The 20,499-nt window shown below is 35.9% G+C and overlaps 3 protein-coding genes across 8 annotated transcripts; 2 read left to right on the forward strand and 1 right to left on the reverse strand.

Moving 5' to 3' along the window:
* Nucleotides 1–680: 680 nt before the first annotated feature.
* On the reverse strand, nt 681–5,305 carry pex19 (peroxisomal biogenesis factor 19). The gene is made up of 8 exons (XM_084411248.1): nt 5,217–5,305; nt 4,687–4,775; nt 4,389–4,551; nt 4,210–4,295; nt 2,662–2,835; nt 2,331–2,489; nt 2,102–2,146; nt 681–2,018 (listed from the first exon to the last, which is right to left on the reverse strand). The coding sequence occupies exons 1-8, from the start codon at nt 5,275–5,277 to the stop codon at nt 1,932–1,934; spliced, it is 864 nt and encodes a 287-aa protein (XP_084267374.1). The 5' UTR covers nt 5,278–5,305; the 3' UTR covers nt 681–1,931.
* Nucleotides 5,306–5,738: 433 nt separating this feature from the next.
* On the forward strand, nt 5,739–10,183 carry tspan37 (tetraspanin 37). The gene is made up of 7 exons (XM_084410932.1): nt 5,739–5,982; nt 6,557–6,745; nt 6,867–6,941; nt 7,024–7,122; nt 7,196–7,348; nt 9,419–9,502; nt 9,593–10,183. Exons 1-7 carry the CDS (start codon nt 5,923–5,925, stop codon nt 9,668–9,670), a joined length of 738 nt encoding a protein of 245 aa, XP_084267058.1. The 5' UTR covers nt 5,739–5,922; the 3' UTR covers nt 9,671–10,183.
* Nucleotides 10,184–10,967: 784 nt separating this feature from the next.
* Nucleotides 10,968–18,553, forward strand: elavl1a (ELAV like RNA binding protein 1a). Of its 6 annotated transcripts, none has more exons than XM_084410934.1 (7): nt 10,968–11,126; nt 12,439–12,498; nt 14,024–14,201; nt 14,618–14,721; nt 15,237–15,390; nt 15,482–15,707; nt 17,213–18,553. In XM_084410934.1, exons 2-7 carry the CDS (start codon nt 12,463–12,465, stop codon nt 17,535–17,537), a joined length of 1,023 nt encoding a protein of 340 aa, XP_084267060.1. In that variant the 5' UTR covers nt 10,968–11,126; nt 12,439–12,462; the 3' UTR covers nt 17,538–18,553. The 6 variants fall into 6 exon arrangements, with proteins under 6 accessions (XP_084267060.1, XP_084267064.1, XP_084267062.1 ...); XM_084410935.1 differs by having other exon boundaries at nt 11,035–11,126; nt 12,282–12,498; XM_084410936.1 differs by lacking the exon at nt 12,439–12,498 and having other exon boundaries at nt 10,994–11,126.
* The last annotated feature ends 1,946 nt before the right edge of the window (nt 18,554–20,499 follow it).

Genomic DNA, 20,499 nt, shown 5'->3' on the forward strand with positions numbered 1-20,499 from the left:
TGTATAAGTAAACAATAGTATATTGCATTGTTCTTTGTTGCGGTTTTAGTCATCATGGTGGTTGTTTCCATAATTTGCCATATTATTAGTTCCAATGTTTATTATAACTTAAAATAAATTATCTCATGATTATTTTAGAGAAAACAAGACAGAACATATTACTTTACAATTCCGGTCGCTAATGTCGCAGCAATTTTTACACATTTCACCTGGATCTTTTCCAACATTTGAATGCTGTCCCACTATTTGTTTCATTGAATCAAGATATTTGAAGATTAAATAAGGATTTCTGTAAAAACAAAAAAACACAAACTGCTATTAAAGTCAAATTATTTTTATGATAAATTGGTTGGTGCATAATACGTAATATTAACGTGATCAAACGTAACGTAATCATCATAATGACGTATTCATTCACAGCAGATCTAAGTATTTACCCACATAGACGTATAACCCTAACTCTACCCCTTTATCATATATAAAAGGGCCATAAACAAACCACAAAATGTCCAAAGGTTACCTCCTTGCTGTTTATTTAAGTTTTTTTTAAGCGTTAAAGCCACGAATTTTTTTAAATGGTTAGAATATAAATTAACAACCATAGACAATTGTGTATAATCAATGGTCTTAGTTTCATTTGATATGTGACTGGAAAAAAATCGAGCAGGCAAAGAATAATGTGAGTTTATAACATTTATTAGACTTTCATGTAGTGAAAAGACCAATGAACTGTACATTTAAGGGAATATTGATGAGCTGATTTAAGTGCTTGGGTGTTTGAGCAACCCCTGAGTGTTGTAACCATTGGATATTTATGTCCTGTTCATCATACCTATTATATCCTTCTCATATTGGCCAGATAATACCATACTACATATAACCAATGACATGTGTCAAGAAAGCAAGTCAACTATCAGTTCCATACTTGATCCTGTGAAAGGATCCCACTTCCAGGCATTCAAACATGTTTGCAAAAAAAGCCTGTAAACATCCCCTCCAAAGCATATGACTGCAAAATGTAACCTTTTTTTCAGGTATCCTGGGATTTAAGGTGATGTTCTTTGAGTGTTAATACAGAGTATTAATTTTGAACTATGAAACAATATTCTTTTAATCAAGGCAAATTAGGACTATTATTATGACAATAGCACATCACATAGAGGCACCACCACAGGAATGATGGGAATGATATAGATCTACATGGCAATTCACTACTCCAAACTGATCTATATGCAGACAGATCCATTAGAAGACACAAGTAGAGATAATTTTTCCACTCAAACACAAATGCAGCCTATGTTTGACAATGAAATTATGGATATATTATGAACCTGGAACCTTGAGTGCCAGCAGTTAGTTTTTTTTTATTATTAATCTTAATCTGAGATTCATTTGTCACTGAATAGTTTCCAAATCACAGAAATGAAACTAAAGATATAGTATGAGAATACAATAGATATTACATTTTATATTAAAATGATTTCATCAATCCGATGAAAGCTATTTGTAGCCTCTGACCATTCTTCTGAGATTTTAAAAGTAAAATGAAACTGGAAATACTTTTCCCATCACTCCATGCATTCGTGTCTACTTATACAAAACAATTCACCGCACAAGAAAGGTCTAAATTCAGAAGACCTTGATTCTTTCTTACCAAGTTGTCGGCACACTTGAGATATCAAGCTTCACTCAAAACATTAAGAGCTGCTCTACAGTGACAACAGTAAATGGATTAGGGATGAATATGAAAAGAACCTCTGTGGACAAAAACTACAAGATCAAATTAATGTAGTGAAGTTCACAGTTTCAGTGCAGACACAAAACAAACTCCTTTAAAAGCGGAGCATGATCCACTGTGTCCAATTCAGGTTCAGATAATTAGCTCCAAATTGTATAGTTTTTAAACATACATAAATTTGACCTCATTGAGATCACATGACTGAGCACTGCTCTGCTCCAGGAATCCCTTGTGCTCCAGGAAGGTGCAGAGCTTCTGGGTCAAAATTCAAGCCAGGAGGCTGAAAATATAAGAGAACAAACATTTTGATTATGTAAATGACATATCTATTGTAAAATAATAATAATAATAAAAAATACTCACTGCCTCTCCAGCTAGCTCTTTTGGAGGTTGACCCAAGTCTTGCAGCTAAGGATAAGACATTATTAACAAATAATTAACATTTCTGAAAAGTTATATTATTATGTTTTTAAGTAAAAGGGCACAAGAAAAAGGTGAAGTAATTCACACATATAAACTAACCTGAAAATATGGCTCTAAATCATTATGAAAATAAATGGATTACTCAATTTAAAAATTATGTTTTTTTTACCTTTTGCATGAGTTCTAGAATGTTATCAAATGTGCTATCTTTGTCTCCATCTTTCTCAAACTGGCTGCATATCTCTCCCATGATCTTGTACTGTTGCTCATACCGCATGAACTGGTCTGGGGGGAGGGACTGCCTGTTGCCCTCCAACCATTCAGGGTACTAAATGCAAATTGCATGATATTAGTAAAAAAAATTAAAATTAAAATTAAATGGAATGTGTTGCAAGATTTTCTGAAAATAAATATTTAATTGATGATAGGCATATACACTGGCACCAGAAAAAGGTTGGACAATCAGTAAGACAGTCAGGTAGATGCTGTAAACAACTCACCTTCTCCGTTATCTCTTTAAGAGAAGGGTAGAGAACTTCTTTAGACAAAAGGTTCTGCATGATGGACTGCATAATTGGGAGAATATTTCCATCTTCTCCTCCTCCCTCCCCATTTTCATTCAATCCCAGGTTCTCCAAAGTCTTTACCAGATCATCTCCAGCCAGTCCTGCACTCTGCATTTAAAGGTAAAAGCAAGTGGTGCTCACTGCAGAGCCAAATGACATCTAGATCCCCCTCTCTGGACGTCATGGGTTGAACTTGACCAAGTCCCACTCTACCTCTGTAGAACTAAGGGGTGGAGGGATAGGGTAATGGGTAGGATTAGGGTGTGGTTGGACCATCTAGCTCCACATATTACGTCCAGAGAGGGGAGCTCATCACATTTCTTAAAATATTTTCTGACATACATTACCTTTCAAGTTTGTGATCAGTAAGATATTTTTAGTTAATATTATTACTTAAAATAAAAATTAATACTTTTATTCAGCAAAGATGTATTAAATTGATCAAAAGTAATATCAAGTACTTTAGAATGTTACAATATATTTATATTTCATATAAAAGCTGTCTTTTGGGGGTTCTAATCCGACCTCATATCATTTTTTTTTTTACTCATTAAAATCAAAGATGTTCATCAATGATTGTATATCAAGAGCAGGGAACAGGGACAACAGCATTAAGTGATAGATTGACGCGCTCGTCTGTGTGAAGAGTGTGCACAAGCCAAAAGAGAACATTCTGCCACTGATAACATTGGCAACGAACATTCAGCATGATTTCAAAAACAACAAATTACAGCACTTAAGGCCTGTTCACACCAAGGACGATAACTATAAAGATAACGATAAAGATATAATTCTAAAAATCGTTCTCCATATTAAAGAATAACAGAGTTCACACCACAACTATAACGATAAAGATATGAGGAACGATATCGTTGGGATCACTTTCAGAACGATTTTTTTCCAGCTGTCAAACGATAAAACACTGACAGTCAATCAGAATCCATTCTAATTTAAAGGTCTCGCGCATTTAAAATGGGGCGGGCGCGCGCGTGCTTAGAATAAAAAGACCGTTATTGTTCGTTGGTGTGGACGCATATATAGTTATCTTTATCGTTATCTTTATAGTTATCGTGCTTGGTGTGAACGGGCCTTTAGATCGGCTCTCGGCAAAAAGTGGTGGGGACATTTCCCACCCGCAAATTACACCTATGTTAAAAATAGTATCACGGTTTCCATTTGATTCTAATGGATTTCTGAAGGATCATGTGAATCTGAAAACTGGAATAATGGCAGCTGAAAGCCATTACAGGAATAAATTCCATTTATAAAAAATCTAAAACAGTAATTTAAAATTGTGATTATACATTTACTGTATTTTAGATCAAATAAATGCATCCTTGGCAATCATCAGAGACTTCTTTCAAAAACAGAAAAAAAATATTGTACCGATCCCAAACTTTTGTAGTGTATCATTAAAACCATGTCACACCATTTCCTTGAATTAATTTACATTGCAATATGAGAAACTCAAAGTGGGTTTACCTGCAGGTTGTCTGCATTTTGCGCCAAACCACTAAGGGTCTCTTTAAGACAGGAGGTGAACTCTTGCTGTGAAGCTACATCTGTGCCTAAATTAAAAAAATAATTTGTCAGAACAATTGGAATATAGGATAATAGTTTGTATATCTTCATCCAACAGTGCTCCATTTCAGATTACTCACCTACTTTACCTGCTGCCTCAGACAGCTTATGAAAATGTTGTAGAAGGTCAGGTTCTTCTTGCGCTAGCTCAGCCATGGCTTTCTCCCACTCCTCGCGTGCTTGATTGGCCATCTCACCATCAAAGAGAGTCTCAAAGAATTTACTGTCCTCCAGCAGAGGGGGCTGAGGATGAAATGAACAGAGGAAAAAAGAAAAATTAATCGGCAACAATCATGAAACAAACTTACTGTAAAAGTCCCGGAAAAATCTGGTCACTACTTGAATTGCTATAAAAATGTAAAACCATGTGTTTATTACCTTTTCGTCACTCGTACCTGCATCAGGGGCAGTGGGGGCCTCAGGGGCCATAGGGGGAACACTGGTCTTGTCGAAATCATCAAGAGCACCTGTAGTTGAGGTTGAGGAAACACTAACATTGGTGTACCAGAGGTATACGTGCATCAGTTTTGATTATTATAATCATGTGACTGATTTCATTACACGGCATGAATAGCAAAGTTGGCTAGTAAACATGCAGCTCCTAAAGCTCCGTTTAACTTAAAAACCCGGTTTGAACATAATTTACGAGTTTTTATGGGACCATAAAAGAGATAGACTGAGGATCTCTAATTAATTAAACGACGAACAGTGTAATGTTTTCACATGCCTAAAAAAAGTAACGTTACAATCACTGAGACAAGCATGAGCACACAGTAGCGGAGCAGCAAGCACTATGACAACCGCCTTCTAAACGCTAGTTCACAAAAGAGTAACATTACAAAAGGGCTCAAACATTCGCACATTTTAACTGTCGTTATTTTTATATTTAAGTCATCCTCAAAACTTACTGTCTAATAATTCGTCCAGTTCGCTGTCAGGAGCACCCTGGTGTTCTGATGCTGACGCCATCTTGCTTCTCAATGACAAGACCAGCAAATTTGTCGCAAAATAATGACGTCCAATAATTTAAACATCTTTTGAAGTTTTTTGTGTGTGTGTGTGTGTGTGTGAGAGAGTGATTTTTTCACATTTTTTAGATCAACATTTGAATATAACAATTGTGTTTGCGTTCAATAATAATTATGAGCATATACCATTATTATACTCTTAATATACTTTTTTTAAACGTTTTTTTTTTTGCGTTTTGAATATGAATTATTCCCAATTGTTAATAAATGTGTTCTACTTAAAAATAATAATGAATGAAAATAAATAAATGTATATGATACCGTTTAAAGGAGACTTTGAAAAAATGTAGCCTAGCTAATATGTTGTAAAACCAATTAATATCATATAGACGGCATTTATTTTTGAGGATTACTATTATATGGCTTTAGAATTCGAGTGATACTTTATTTCCCTGGTACAGTGCCCCCTACTTGTTTACTAGATTCAGTGACTTCCGCAATTTTATCTGGTTTCGATTTTTAAATCCAAGTCATATCAGTGATCGTCACTGTTGAGGCTGAACTGGACCGAGAGACCTTGATAGAACCGCGTTTTAAATATGTGTGTATAGATTACGCGTTCACGCGAATCGATTAAAGCAGAGCCATGGCTCTAAGGAGAAGAGCTTTCGGATTTTTTCTTAAATTTGTCTCTCTTCTTTTATCGGTGAGTTTAGGCAGCATCATGCACTTGTTTGTTTCGTTTGTCATCATAATAGTAATGCATTTGCCATAACTACTTATATATAATTGCATGTTTTCTCTATAAGTGGCTTTATATGTTGGTTTAAAACATAATTTTTATGAATGGCCTTTTTGAGAATTCTATAATCCAAACTAGATTTCAATAGCATCATATTTTTGTAATAGCTGTATGGTAAATAAGTGAACACAATACAGGCAAGGGTCAACAATGATGGAGGTAGATTTAAAATGATTTTTTAAATGTTGAACCGTGTTCTTAAATGCCCTGGGAAATATTAAAGTGTAACAACTAGCCTTGGATATAGCCTATTATATAGGCCTACACCTTGTGTAATATGTATAGGCAACAAAAGTATAGGATTATTTGTATGAGTGTTACTACAGTGAAAAGAAAAAATAGAAAAAGATGTGTTTTTCTAAAACAGTGACATGACTGCTCACATGTACAGCACATGACAAGAAATGGCTTTTAGGAAATACATCTGCTGTTTTGTTTCCTCTTGTTTTTAAATCCCTTCGTTCTTTACTTTGTCTAGCTGGCTGGGATTACTGGTCTGGGTGGTTCATTCTTGCTGTATAAATACAGAGATTACAGTATGTTCTTTAGCAGCTTTCATATAATTCTCCCTGCACTGCTGGCTATTGTCGGAGGAGCCATCCTCCTTATCAGTGGAAGCATTGGCTGTCTGGTGTCCAACAAAAAACCTTCATGTCTTCACGGATTGGTGAGATGGAAAAAAATATATATTTTTGTATTTTTATGAAGTAAAAACAGGACTGAATAATAATAATTTACTCATAAGAATGAGGTGTGGTGTTCATATTTGTATATTTCTTGTCTTTCAGTTTGTGTATTTTCTCATTATTGTGTTTTGCGTTGTGGTTACTACTGCAGCATTGGCATACACTCATAAAAGGAAGGTAACTGGAATTTTAAGTTACTTGGCTTTAAAAAAGTGTATTTCACTGAAATGGTTTTAATATTAAATTACATCTTTTTTAGCTCGATGTGGACTTGGCTCCCCTTAAAGATGTGTTTCAGAACTACAGTGGTAATAGCCAAGATCCTGATACCAAAGCAGTAAATGCCCTTCAGCGTGAGGTATTTGCACAGAAATCTTTAGGATTTCTATGTGTTTGGTCAAATTAGATTGTAACACTTTTTTTTGTTACAGTTGCGGTGTTGTGGTGTTTACAACTACACAGACTGGTTAGAAACACCCTGGTTTAATCACAGTAGTAAATACGAAGTTCCTCTTAGCTGCTGCAACAAAAACTTTCACAACTGCAATGGGACTTTAGACTCACCCCTGCTTCTCTATAATGAGGTACAGACACTAATTACATTTCAGCTACCCTATGTATAAGGTTATTAATATTTGTAATATTCTCCTGCTAGACTTACAGCTTACAGCTAAGGCTCTACCAAGTTGGCATTAAATGAAAATTCAAATGCATTTTCTAAATGCATGTTAAATATCTTGTTGTGAATGATTCATTCATGTATGTTTCTTTTTCTTTTTTCTTTTTTTGTTGTTGTCACAACTGGACCTTCCGGTCCAATCAACAACCGATGCATAGAACGAAGCCCCCACCCTATATTTTGTCCTTTTTTAAAGGGATACTCCACTTTTTTCGGAAATAAGCTCATTTTACATCTCCCCCAGAGTTAAACAGTTGAGTTTTACCGTTTTAGAATCCATTCAGCCGAACTCCGGGTCTGACGGTACCACTTTTAGCATAGCTTAGCACAGATCATTGATTCTGATGAGTCCAGTAGCATTTCTTTCAAAATGACCAAAGAGTTTCAATATTTTTCCTATTTAAAACTTGACTCTTCTGTAGTTAAACCGTGTACTAAGATCGACGGAAAATGAAAAGTTGCGATTTTCTAAGCCTATATGGCTAGGAACTACTCTCATTCCAGCGTAATAATCAAGGAACTGTGCGGCTGTACCATGAGTGCAGCAGGCGTAATGATATGACGCAGCGCCTGAAAATAGTCCCCAGCTCGGTAACTTCTTCCAACGTGACCGGGACTAAGTTTGTCTAACCTATTAGACCTATTTTCAGGCGCTGCGTCATATCATTACGCCTGCTGCACTCATGGTACAGCCGCACAGTTCCTTGATTATTACGCTGGAATGAGAGTAGTTCCTAGTCATATAGGCTTAGAAAATCGCAACTTTTCATTTTCCGTCGATCTTAGTACACGGTTTAACTACAGAAGAGTCAAGTTTTAAATAGGAAAAATATTGAAACTCTTTGGTCATTTTGAAAGAAATGCTACTGGACTCATCAGAATCAATGATCTGTGCTAAGCTATGCTAAAAGTGGTACCGTCAGACCCGGAGTTCGGCTGAATGGATTCTAAAACGGTAAAACTCAACTGTTTAACTCTGGGGGAGATGTAAAATGAGCTTATTTCCGAAAAAAGTGGAGTATCCCTTTAAGGCCTGTTCACACCAAGAACGATAACTAAAACAATAACTATATCAGCATTCACACCAACGCACAATATCGTTCTGTTTATTCTAAGTGTGTGCTGCAGTTTTGTCGTCTGCCGATTTATATGCTCAAGTTCTGTAAAGCAGGATGGATTCTGATTGGCTGTCAATGTTTTTATCATTCATCAGCTGAAAATAGTTCTGAAAGTGATTCCAACGACATCGTTCCTCTGTGCCGTAATCATTATAGTTGTGGACTTCTGCTATTCTTTTATATTTAGAACAATTTTTAGAACTATATCATTACAGTTATCGTCCTTGGTGTGTACGAGCCTTTACATTCAGATGAACGTCACAATATAGACAAAAGACTGGTAAAAACGCAGTGTGCTGTGTGAAATAGACGCTTAGCACCTCGTCACACTGCTTCCGTTTTAAAAATGTGGCGCTCCCATTGAAAACTATTGGAAAAATACGTTAGCCTCAGGAAAAAAACACTTTGGTGGACACATGGCCTAAGCATCTGAACACCAGTGGGCGGGGCCTGTAATGCGACAATGTATAACTATTCGTCATTGTCATATGGAGGTAGTCATATGCAAATGCATTTGCCCGTGTGACGACACAGAACCCGCAAAATCAAAATTAGCCATTTTTGGAACTTGATTAAATATGATGAAATACTTGATAAAATGCTTTGTTTATAATGAGGATGACATTTTAAGCTATGAAACTTGCAGGATGTTTTGGTGCACAGACCTCTTATATGTCAAAAGATCAAGACAAATTTGATTTCTCATGTCATGACCCCTTAACTTGTATTTTACCTGAAATATTTCTATTAAAAGGTTTAAAAAATAACAAATTAGGCTTTATTTGTGAATTACTGTAAATTAGGTTTGCATATGAGCATTATAAGCCAGATTCAGCATTGTTTTCTTTCTATTCTAGGGCTGTCACAATAAAATTGAGGAGAAGTTACGACTTGTGTTGGACATCATCATGATGACTTCTTTAGTGGTTTTCTTTGTACTGGTGAGCTTTGTGACTTGAATTATAATTCATTTATTCCCCCCTGATCTTTTACAAGATTTATAATGTAATCTCTGACACTTCCCTCATCAGGTAATGTCTTGGATTACAGTGGCACAGCTAATGGGACATCAACCCCCGCAAGAGTATCGAATCCTGGACAAAGAATAAAAGCCACTGTTGGAAATTATATCTTGCGACTTTTCTCATGAATGTGTACACAATGATTATATATACATACCGATCAGAAGTTTGGAAACATTAGTATTTTTAATGTTTTTGAAAAAAGTCTCATAGTCTACAGAAAACAGTAATATTGTGAAATATTATTACAATTTAAAATAATAGTTTTCTATTTTAATATACTTTAAAATAGAATTTATTTCTGTGATGCAAAACTGAATTTTCATCAGCCATTACTCAAATCTTTAGTGTCACATGATCCTTCAGAAATCATTCTCATATGCTGATTTGATACTTAGTTATTATCAATGTTGGAAGCAGTTGTGCTGCTTAATATTTTTTGGAACCTGTGATACTTTTTTCAGGATTCATTGATTAAAAAGTTCAAAAGAACAGCATTTATTCAAAATAGAAATCTTTTCTAACAATTTAAATATTTTCTATCACTTTTTTCAATTTAACACATACATACTTGCTGAAAAAAAAAGTATTAATTTCTTTAAAAAAAAAAAAATAAAATACGGACCCAAAACTTTTGAATGGTTAGTTTATATTGTTACAAAAGATTTCGATTTTAAACAAATGCTGTTCTTTTTTACAACTTTTTTTATTCATCAAAGAATCCTGAAAAAGTATCACAGGTTATAAAAAAATATATTAACTGTTTCCAACATTGATAATGAATCAGCATATTAGAATGATTTCTGGAGGATCACGTGACACCGAAGACTGGAGTAATGGCTGATGAAAATTCAGCTTTGCATCACAGAAATAAATTACATTTGAAAGTATATTCAAATAGAAAACCATTATTTCACAATATTACTGTGTTTTTGATTAAATAAATGATCATAATGTTGATGTTAATGTTGATACTATTTTCAAAAACATTAGAAATAGTAATGTTCCCAAACTTTTGACCGGTTCTGTATAGTGTATTATATATTTTATATTTCACTGTTATGGCTGAAACGTCTGCTCTTGCTCTATTAAAATAATTGATTCTTTTTGTTAAAGACTTTGTCTAGTTTTTTCAGAGTGCGAACCATCTACAGTCTCTTCTATATTTCACTGTTATGAAATTCGAATCATTCTGATAATATCATCCAGTCAACGTTTTCCTAAATTTCAACATTAATCTAAAGTAGCCTATGTCTCTTCACAATACCTGTTCTAAGAATATTTTATATGCACGCACAGCAAGGGCGTTTTATTTTGCACAATAAATCTGTTAATATTGAATCAAATGACTGGTTTTATTATAGTGACTGTTGATCTGTGTAATGGATTATGGAAGTGGGAGGGGTTAAGACTTCCGCTTCCTCGGCGTGGTTCCATTGTGGCGTGTTTTTTGTGTCACGAGAGCGCAGCGCCAAAAAGCCACGTTCTGCTAAAGCTCCGCGTGCATCCATTCTACTGCAGAATCGGATAGACTTTTAAGTTGGTAAGGCGCCATGTATATATTTTTAAACTTGTCTTTTTTATCATGATGCATTTAAATTGGTTTATTAAGATCTAATAACGGTTATAAACCTGTTCGGTGTTTGAGGCCTGGCTTTATTTGAGCTAGGCCCCTTAGCGCAGCCTGCTCGAGTTTGAGCTCGAGAGTTGCATGGGATTTACCGAGCGAGTCATCGCGAAAATAAGGGGACGGTGTGTGGGGAACGAGGCCTCGTGTTGTGTGGTATTTTAATGCTAGACCTATTTGAATCGCTGATTCTTCACAAACATGCTGTGTAATGCCGCAAGGTTGTTGTCCTGTAGCTACGATACGAAACCGTAACAATGGCGAGGTAATCTACACAAGCATGAGTGATGTCCTGCTGCGGGGTAACGTTAGTTGTAAATCCCACGCCCCCACGACTAACGTTAGGCAGAATTACAAATGTCGTTTATTCCGTTTTCTCAACAGCCTACGAAGTACTGAACAGTGTTGACTTTTTTTTATGATAGTAGTACATTTTTTGTTCTGATAAGTTTAATAAGCTCATCCGCCCGTGTAAATGTCGTATAAACGTTTGTCGTGATTGAATGAAAATGATATGAAATGTTCAAAATGAAACGGAACTGTCCCCGGAACACTCTTTATGTCATCAATTAGTTATTAAAATATATTTTATGCAACAGCATTTTACCAGGTAGACGTAGTTTGCCATAGTTTTAGATTAAGGTTAATCAGCCATGTTGTGTTAAAAAAAAAAGTTTATTTAATCTATTATTAATATTATTACTTTAATTCGTGCAGTCCAAAATAGATTCACAGAATTAGCCTATGTTTTATGCCATGTAGATTTGCTTAAAGGGATAAAACAGTATTTACACTGTAGTATTGTACCTAATTCTTGGTGTTTTCTTTCCATTTATAAAAACTACAAATTATATATATATATATATATATATATGTGATATGTATGTATATATATGTGATATGTATGTATATGTAAGTTTGCAGTGTAAAGAAATTTAACAAGCACACCATTTATATAACGTCAACATTGAGATGTTGTGCAGGCAGTACAGACTCAAAGTGAGGTGCTAAAAATACACGCTGAAATTACACCAGTCTTAATGGCCGATGGTTGTTATTCTTTTTCCACAGGTTATATCAGAAGGTGGCTCATCTTATCTTTTTGCCCTTCTTTTATTTTAGTTTATTTATTTTACTCTGAACCCCCAAACCCGCCTTTGCCTTCCCTACCACCCCTTTTTTGTCAGCGTGTATTTTTATTACCTTATTTTGTTTTTGGTATCTTCAGAGTTGGGATCTGTGACGGCTCTTCATGGCAGTCAGAAGGGGACACGTTAGATACTTAAAAGTGAGTAGAATTTGCGTCCATCAGGGACTGAATGTGGATTTAAAAAAATAAACTGAACCTGTAAGCTGGAGTTAGTAGTGTTTAGTGCTTGTAGGCTGTTTTCGTCCATGTAGTGCTGTAGCCTGTGTGGAGCGAGTAATACTTGAGGTTTAATGCTGTCGTCTGAGGTAGACTTTTCACTGAATGCACTAGACCTGTTATTAGGTGTTGCATAATGTCAGCTGAAGGTATCTGGCCTCTGGCAAATGCTGAAAAGTTTAACCATGTTTATAGGGACCAGCTCGCGATTGAAGTAGTCGGATAGGGAGTGACCAGAATTGTCTATGAGTGATTCAGACCACTTTATCAAAACCTCCAATGATGGTTTGTGTGGGAGGGACTGTAATAATGCCTGTTTGTTTCAGCCTTGAAGGTTGACTGGCTACCCATGTGGAATACACAATAAGACCTCTCTTCTAACGTGAATGGGACGCACTGTCCGATATCAGAATAATCATGGTGACCACAGTGTTCGGTTCCTCCTTCACCTAAAATGCCTTGAAGGGGTTAGACATCCAAGACCCCCTTTTTAATACCATTAGTACACTACCGTATTTTATTGTTTTTGTGTTGAATGAATTGTGGTCATGTGCAATTTCAGCTAGACTCCATTGGAGGCAGTGCTGATCATAGAATATAAAAGAACAGCAGTACAGTGAGTCCCGTTGACAGTTACATCTGTCCTTTTGCTCACACGTTTTAGCTTGGTACATATTCTTATCACTCATAGTTCATTTTTGTGGTATATTGAACTTTCATGTTTGGTGATTAACAAAAACTGGTTTAGGTCAGGTTGTAACATTTTGAAGATTACATATTAATAAGACAGAGGTAAAATATGCTCTGAAAGGGAATGTTGTATTGCTTTGTTCTACTGTTCCAGTTAACGATATGTAATGTTTTTTTTGTCGGTAAGTGACTAGGTGTGGTTTTTCTTTTCTTATTTGTGTAATGTAGAGTAGAAATGCAGCCAAACTGAGGTGTAATTAATGAAATATGTTTCAGTGGGGATGTGTAATTCAGGCATTTTGAAGTCATTAGAAGAACTGTCTTGCAGATGCTTGTAGTTGCATTATTTCTTCCCTAGGCGAGAATATAAATCCCTTAATTTGCAAATTGGATGCTTTTCTGTCTTTAAAATTTAAGGAAATGCTCCCATTTATCAATGGAAAAAAAGCCAATGAAATTTAGCCTTTAAGTGTAAGCATCGTGTAATCTCACAATAAATGTTTTTTTTTATGTCAAATTTGTTTTTTATTCTAATTTTTGTTCTATTACTGGCTTGCCAGCTGTAATTGAAAACATTTTCAGCAATATCTAGGCCTAATATTGAGGCTCTGTACCTGTGCAGGTACAGTCAGGTATCAACAGCAAGTAGCAAATTTTCATGTAAAATAAGTTTGCGGTAATATTCAATATGGTCTAATTACATTTTTATTGGCAAAAATGTACAACCCTAACAGAAACTTGTTTTGATTATTTCTAGGAAGTCTATGACATGTCGAACGGTTACGAAGATCACATGGCCGATGAGCCTAAAGATGCCAAAACAAACCTCATCGTCAACTACTTGCCTCAGAATATGAGCCAAGATGAGCTGCGGAGTCTCTTCAGCAGCATCGGGGAGGTGGAGTCTGCTAAACTTATTCGTGACAAAGTAGCAGGCAAGTATTCATCAGCACTTTGCACACCGGTTTCAAAGCAGACACATAAATACATTTTGAGAGAAAATATTGTTTGTCTTTGTTGGTTTAGGGATGTAGTGTCTTTATTTTGCAGGGTTTGCATGAAGCCATGTTGTCAGTTAAAAAACAGAATGAATTTATTAAAAGATTTGCGCTTTTAGACACTTTTGAAGCACTGGAAGTCTTCATTTCAGTGTTGACAGAAAAAAAAAACTACATATTTTTAGTTTCCTTTCTCAGGCCTGTCCCAAGTCAACGTGGATTTATTTGTTGGCATCAGTTTTTTCCCCAGAAGTTTAACATTTGATACTAGGATGTTTTTTTCCTTTGTATTTGGAACGTTTCAACTTTTTTTTGTTTTGTTTGTTTTATTGTTTTCCTTTTTTTTTCTCTAGGCCACAGTTTAGGGTACGGATTTGTTAACTATCTTAACCCTAATGATGCAGAAAGAGCAATCAGTACTCTCAATGGACTGAGACTACAGTCTAAAACTATCAAGGTAATGTGACAAAAGGTGCTCCTGTGTAAAGTTAAATTGTGTCATTGCTTCAGACCACCGGTTGTGAGAACAAGGCAGCGAGAACAAAGTAAAGTTGTTGGAGTAGAATTGCTCAGACCTGATGGAATCTTGGTTGTGGCCTTTTTATCAGGCTTTTCAATATTTAGATTCATCTATTTAAAGATTTGTTTTATTATCTATGGATTACAGGTTGCAAACATGTTGCTTTAATGCTGTTTGAATTCTATGAAATAGTTTTTGCATTTCTATAAAATGTTATATTTGTAAAGGACCCATGGCAAACTATTTGTTGGGTGGGTGTTCCCTATTTGAAAAGAATTTACAATTTTTAATATCAATTAAAATTTTTTACTTAAATCGAAGAATCTACGTTTGCATCTCTTTTTTTATTTATTTATTTTTATTTAGCCATAGTTTATTAAGAGATTTCCTAATAATCTCCAGGGGAGGTATTTCTTCAGGATCTGATCTTTTAACTTTGCTCTTTCTGACAGGTGTCATATGCCAGGCCAAGCTCTGACACCATAAAGGATGCCAACCTTTACATCAGTGGGCTGCCTAAAACAATGACGCAGAAGGACGTAGAAGAAATGTTTACACGTTATGGCAGAATAATCAACTCCCGTGTCCTCGTCGATCAAGCGTCAGGTTGGTAGATGAGCAAAGTTGATTTTGACACCTGGAATGTTCTGTAAGCTAGTGTGTATTAAAGCGTTCACCTTTTTTATCCTCATTGCAGGACTCTCTCGTGGTGTGGCTTTCATTCGATTTGACAAGAGGTCGGAGGCAGAGGATGCAATTAAGGACTTGAATGGGCAAAAGCCGCCAGGCGCTGCAGAGCCCATTACTGTCAAGTTTGCTGCCAGTCCCAACCAAGTGAAAAACTCACAAATTATTTCCCAGGTTTACCACACACAGCCTCGCCGCTTCGGGGGGCCCGTCCACCACCAGGCCCAGAGATTCAGGTGAATGAAGTCTAAGATTGTATTTCTCTATTTGCTTGGTTAGCATATCCAGGGGTGCACATAACTGGTGCGCAATGCTGCGCATGCACGTTAAAAATAAACGACTTTAAAAATAAGCGCAGCAGAAAACATGGAGGGAAGCGTTTATTTCCGTTATTAGGGGTGCAACGAATCGCAGTTGATCCGTGAAGTTTAACTATCATATTGTGAAAATTTGTCATTTGGATGTTTTGTCTTGCCAATTTATACATTCAAATGCTTTTAAATGCAGAAGAGGAGAAAATCAGGACTTGTGCGATGTTATCTGTGCACACAGCATCCCGCATCCAAAGTGCATGCAGAGGGAGATAGAGAGAGGGGCGTTTCAGACAGCACTCGAACACCAAATTGATCGATTCATTGTCGATAATACATTTAATCGATAAAACGTATCGATCATCGATTAAGCAGGTTCATGGACGTGCGTGCTGCTCAACCGCGAAACATGTAAAGCGAGCGTGCCGGCGTTATGTTTGGGACCATTTTACACCTTCGTCATGACTATAAGTTTACATGTGCATGCATTCACAGCCTTTTGTTTTGTGCAAATGTAAGTTGTAATATTGTGTTTATTATGTGTAGGCCTATCTATATCTGATTTATCTCATATAGGATGCATTTGGTTAAGAATTAATGTAGTAAAGTGTGCGGTGATCCTCTTCAGCTTCAGCGCGCAGCTCAAACGGCAATGCACGACTAATAATGACTATTGGGACTGTCATATTACATAACATTATAAAGAGATCAATATTGTAATAAAACATTGTGAATTATTTGGGTTTAGTTGCTGTGCCGCGTTGCTCCAGGAAGAGCGCATCCACAACACGAGTCATTCTGAATGGCACGTAACTTAAAGTTCACTTGTGCATTCGCGTAATTTTGCGCAGATATAATTTGTAATATTGTTTATTTTGAATAAATCTGATTAATCTCATATAGGATGCGTTTCTCTAAGTTAAATAACGCACTAGTTGCGCACAAAGAACCATCGAAACATTTTACAATCCTACTTGCCCTTTATTTAGATTTAAAACCATTCTCATTCATTTGGTGAGGAACATAGTTTTGAGCAATATTTGCAGAACCTGTCATGCTGTTGGTCATATGCCACTGCAGCAGACGCATATTGCAGTATTAAGGCTAACAATTAATTGATCGCTAATTTAAACGACGATCGATCATGGGAATTTGTGAAAATTGACATCCCTAACGCATGCGCACAATTATGTCAAAATCAGATGTGTGTCTGTATTCAGTGACAGCAGCCTAATATGCCTGATGTTGTCAGTCATTAATGTTAATAAAATACAAAATACAGCTTTAACGAAGATGAACCTATATTTAATTTCTACAGTTAACAGATGGTGTTGTTTTACATTTAGGCAGATTCTGAAAATTCTTTCAGTTCCAAAAATGTGTGCATATCTGATGAACTTGTCCTAAATGATGTTATTTCCTGTCTTCAGGTTCTCTCCTATGAGTGTAGACCACATGAGCGGCATGTCTGGCGTTAACATGCCTGGAAACTCCTCGTCAGGCTGGTGTATTTTTATTTACAACCTGGGCCAGGATGCAGATGAGGGCATTTTGTGGCAGATGTTCGGGCCCTTCGGTGCCGTCACAAACGTCAAAGTGATCCGTGATTTCAACACCAACAAGTGCAAGGGATTTGGGTTTGTTACCATGACAAACTATGAAGAGGCTGCCATGGCTATTGCCAGCCTCAACGGCTACCGCCTCGGGGACAAGATTTTACAAGTGTCGTTCAAAACAAGCAAGTCGCACAAGTAGAAAGCAGGGTTGCCAGGAAAATGAAGAAGGGTGTGTTCTGCGAAGCCAGAGAAATTGGCGCCGTTTTGAAAAAGAAAACTATTATTTTAGTGTAATCAAGTCTTCGCAAATGTTCACGTTTCGCAGTCTCGTTTAGACAGTTTCTTTTAAGATTCAAGCTGTTGGATGCTTCAAATGCAAGTGTTTTAGGCGTTCTGGTTTATCCCAATATATATGACCAATTTTTCGTTTAATACAAATTTGTCTCTGATGTTAGCCTGGTATTGTTGCTATGTGCCATACGTGGTCGGACACCTCATTCACCAGATGCTGGATTTAAAACTCAGATTTTTTTTCTTTCTTTTCTCAGTATCTACATCCTACATAGCTCTTCAGTATTTACGATGCCTTAATTTGATGTCATGTTTCCACTTTGCCCTCAATAATGTAGCACTTTTTGGTTTGGCAGGAATCTCATTACCCATCTCACAACAGTTCATTCGTTTATTAAAATCTGAGTCTTAAATCCAGCATGATGAGTGCTCCATAGAAAAGAAGAGGTAACGGCAAAGAAAATGCCTGTTTTAGTGAGGGGAAAATCTTTAACTAACTTGTTAATCTTTTGTAAGGGACCCTCTGAAAAGACTGAACTAAGAAGGACCAAAGACATGAATGGAAGGCTTAGTTTCTCCCGGCAGAGGTGCATGTTGCACATCCCTAAGAATATTCCAAAAATATTTGGACATTGAATACTAGGTACTGAGTATTTATGTAAAATGTAATCACATTTGAGCATCAGCATCTTCTGTTTATGGTTTGCGTTTTCTTTTGTTTTTGTTTCTCTAGGCTAATACATTAAGTTTAGTTTGTTTATTTGAAAATGGATATCCAGTACTAATGCACATGCTTTTTAAGACTGCCTTGTGATATTTGTGTTTTTTTCTTTCTTTTTTTTTTCTTTTGTGTTTCCTTTGGAAACCTTTCATTTTGTTTCACATGGCATTTACAATCATTAAATTTTATTTTGTTTTGCTCAACTTTTTGTTTTGTTTCTTTATTTTATCTTTTAATTAGTTCTTTAATTTGATCCATTTTTAGGTACAATGCAGTTTAAGTCAACTCAAGACTATTTCTATATTTAAAGATGCAGATGGCTGAGTTTAGGGCCCTTTCACACTAAGAATGATAACAATAATCATAACTATATTAGCGTCCACACCAGTGGTCAAGAACGTTTTGTTAATTCTAAGTGTGTGCTATTTTCTGTCTGCCACTTTAAACGCTCAAGCTTCTTAGAGGGATAGTTAACCCCAAAAAATCAAAAAAAAATTCCATTACTTACTCCCTCTCAAATTGTCCCAAACCTATTTGTCTTCTGCTGAACACAAAAGAAGATATTTTGAAGAATGGTGGTAACCAGACAGTTGATGGTGCCCATTGACTTCCATATAGGAACAAAAATATCATGGAAGTCAATGGCTTGTTACCAACATTCTTCAAAATATATTTTGTGTTCCAACAGAAGAAAGACACTCATACAGGTTTGGAACAACATGAGGGTGAGTAAATGACAATTTTCATTTTTGGGTGAACTATCCGTTTAAAGTCAGGTGGATTCTGATTAGCTGATTCTGATTGTTACGGCTTTTCAGCTCAAAATCGTTCTGAAAGTGATATTGTTTCTCTGTGCCGTTGTGTGGACCATGCTAATATACATTTAGAATTATTGTTTTTTAGAACTAAATCTTTGTTGATGGTTATCGCCCTTGGTGCGAATGGGTCTTTAGCCCGCCAAGACCTCATGAGAAACACTAAATTACCACATTTCATGGTGTTAATTTTGAGTATCAGATCCTAAGTATTTATTTTTCAGGCATCGGACCAAATCATAAATATACAATCTGACAACGTTTGACTTATTTGATTTGGCCAATGGAGTGCCATTTATTTTGCCTTTCTCAGTGGTTCATATTCAACTTTTTCCTGAGGTTTTCAGCCGTAGTTCTCATTAATAAGCGGTGGGGAAGATAGAAACGGATAGAAACTCAATCTAACAGTTGTACAGTCATGTTCCTCCGCTTTGGCTCCTCTTGAGGTTTTCCAAATATTAGTTTTTAAAACCCCACATAGGTTCTTCTTTAGTTAGACAAACCCATGAATTTTACAAGATGCCTCTTGTGTAAATTGATCATTTTCAGCACAGACAGTTCTTAGGCTCCCTCTGCTACAAGACTTAAGGTTGGTATTGTGTGTGCGTGCATATATTTATATTATTGTGACTGACACTAATCCTAATCCTAAATGTTTTTGTACAGTGACTCACTGTTTTTTTTTGTCAGGTTTGTAATAAGCAGTTAACTATACTTGCATCATCTGTTACTTTATGGTTCATGTGAACCTATTAGCAACTTTACAGCCACTGTTGGTTACACGTCATTTATATGAAACACTTGGCATTCTCTTTTTGTGCACGTTTCGGCATATGTGCAATATTGAAAAGTGATTCGTAATGAATAGTAGTAATTATTATAGCAACCGTTTCCCTTTCCATCTTTTTTGATATCCTGATGTTCAAAAAATAATAATATTGCCCAATGTTTGAGTCAGCTGAGATGCCAGTTGTAAGAAATATCAAATAGGATTTACTGGATGGTTGCAAATTTTAAGCCTTAATTTATGTAGAATATACTGGAAGTTTATTGAATGGTGGAATTATTTATATAGCTTGTGTATGGTTTTATGTGTTGATATTGATGAGTGTCTTAATTTTTTTTTAAATACTTTTTGATTCTACATTGAACATCTGTTATGAGCTACTGTCTAACATGTAGTTGTGAAATAAAATATCAGGCATTATTGCAAAATCAGAAAATGTGTGTCTTGGTATTAGTGAAGTAGATCTAGGAGTATAATTTTCGTAAAGATTTTATGCACATTATTATTTATAGGTAGTTTTTGGTTTAACCATATTGTAGTTTATCTT

The sequence above is a fragment of the Rutilus rutilus genome, assembly GCF_951802725.1.
Source record: "Rutilus rutilus genome assembly, chromosome: 6".
Taxonomy (NCBI): Eukaryota; Metazoa; Chordata; class Actinopteri; order Cypriniformes; family Leuciscidae; genus Rutilus; species Rutilus rutilus.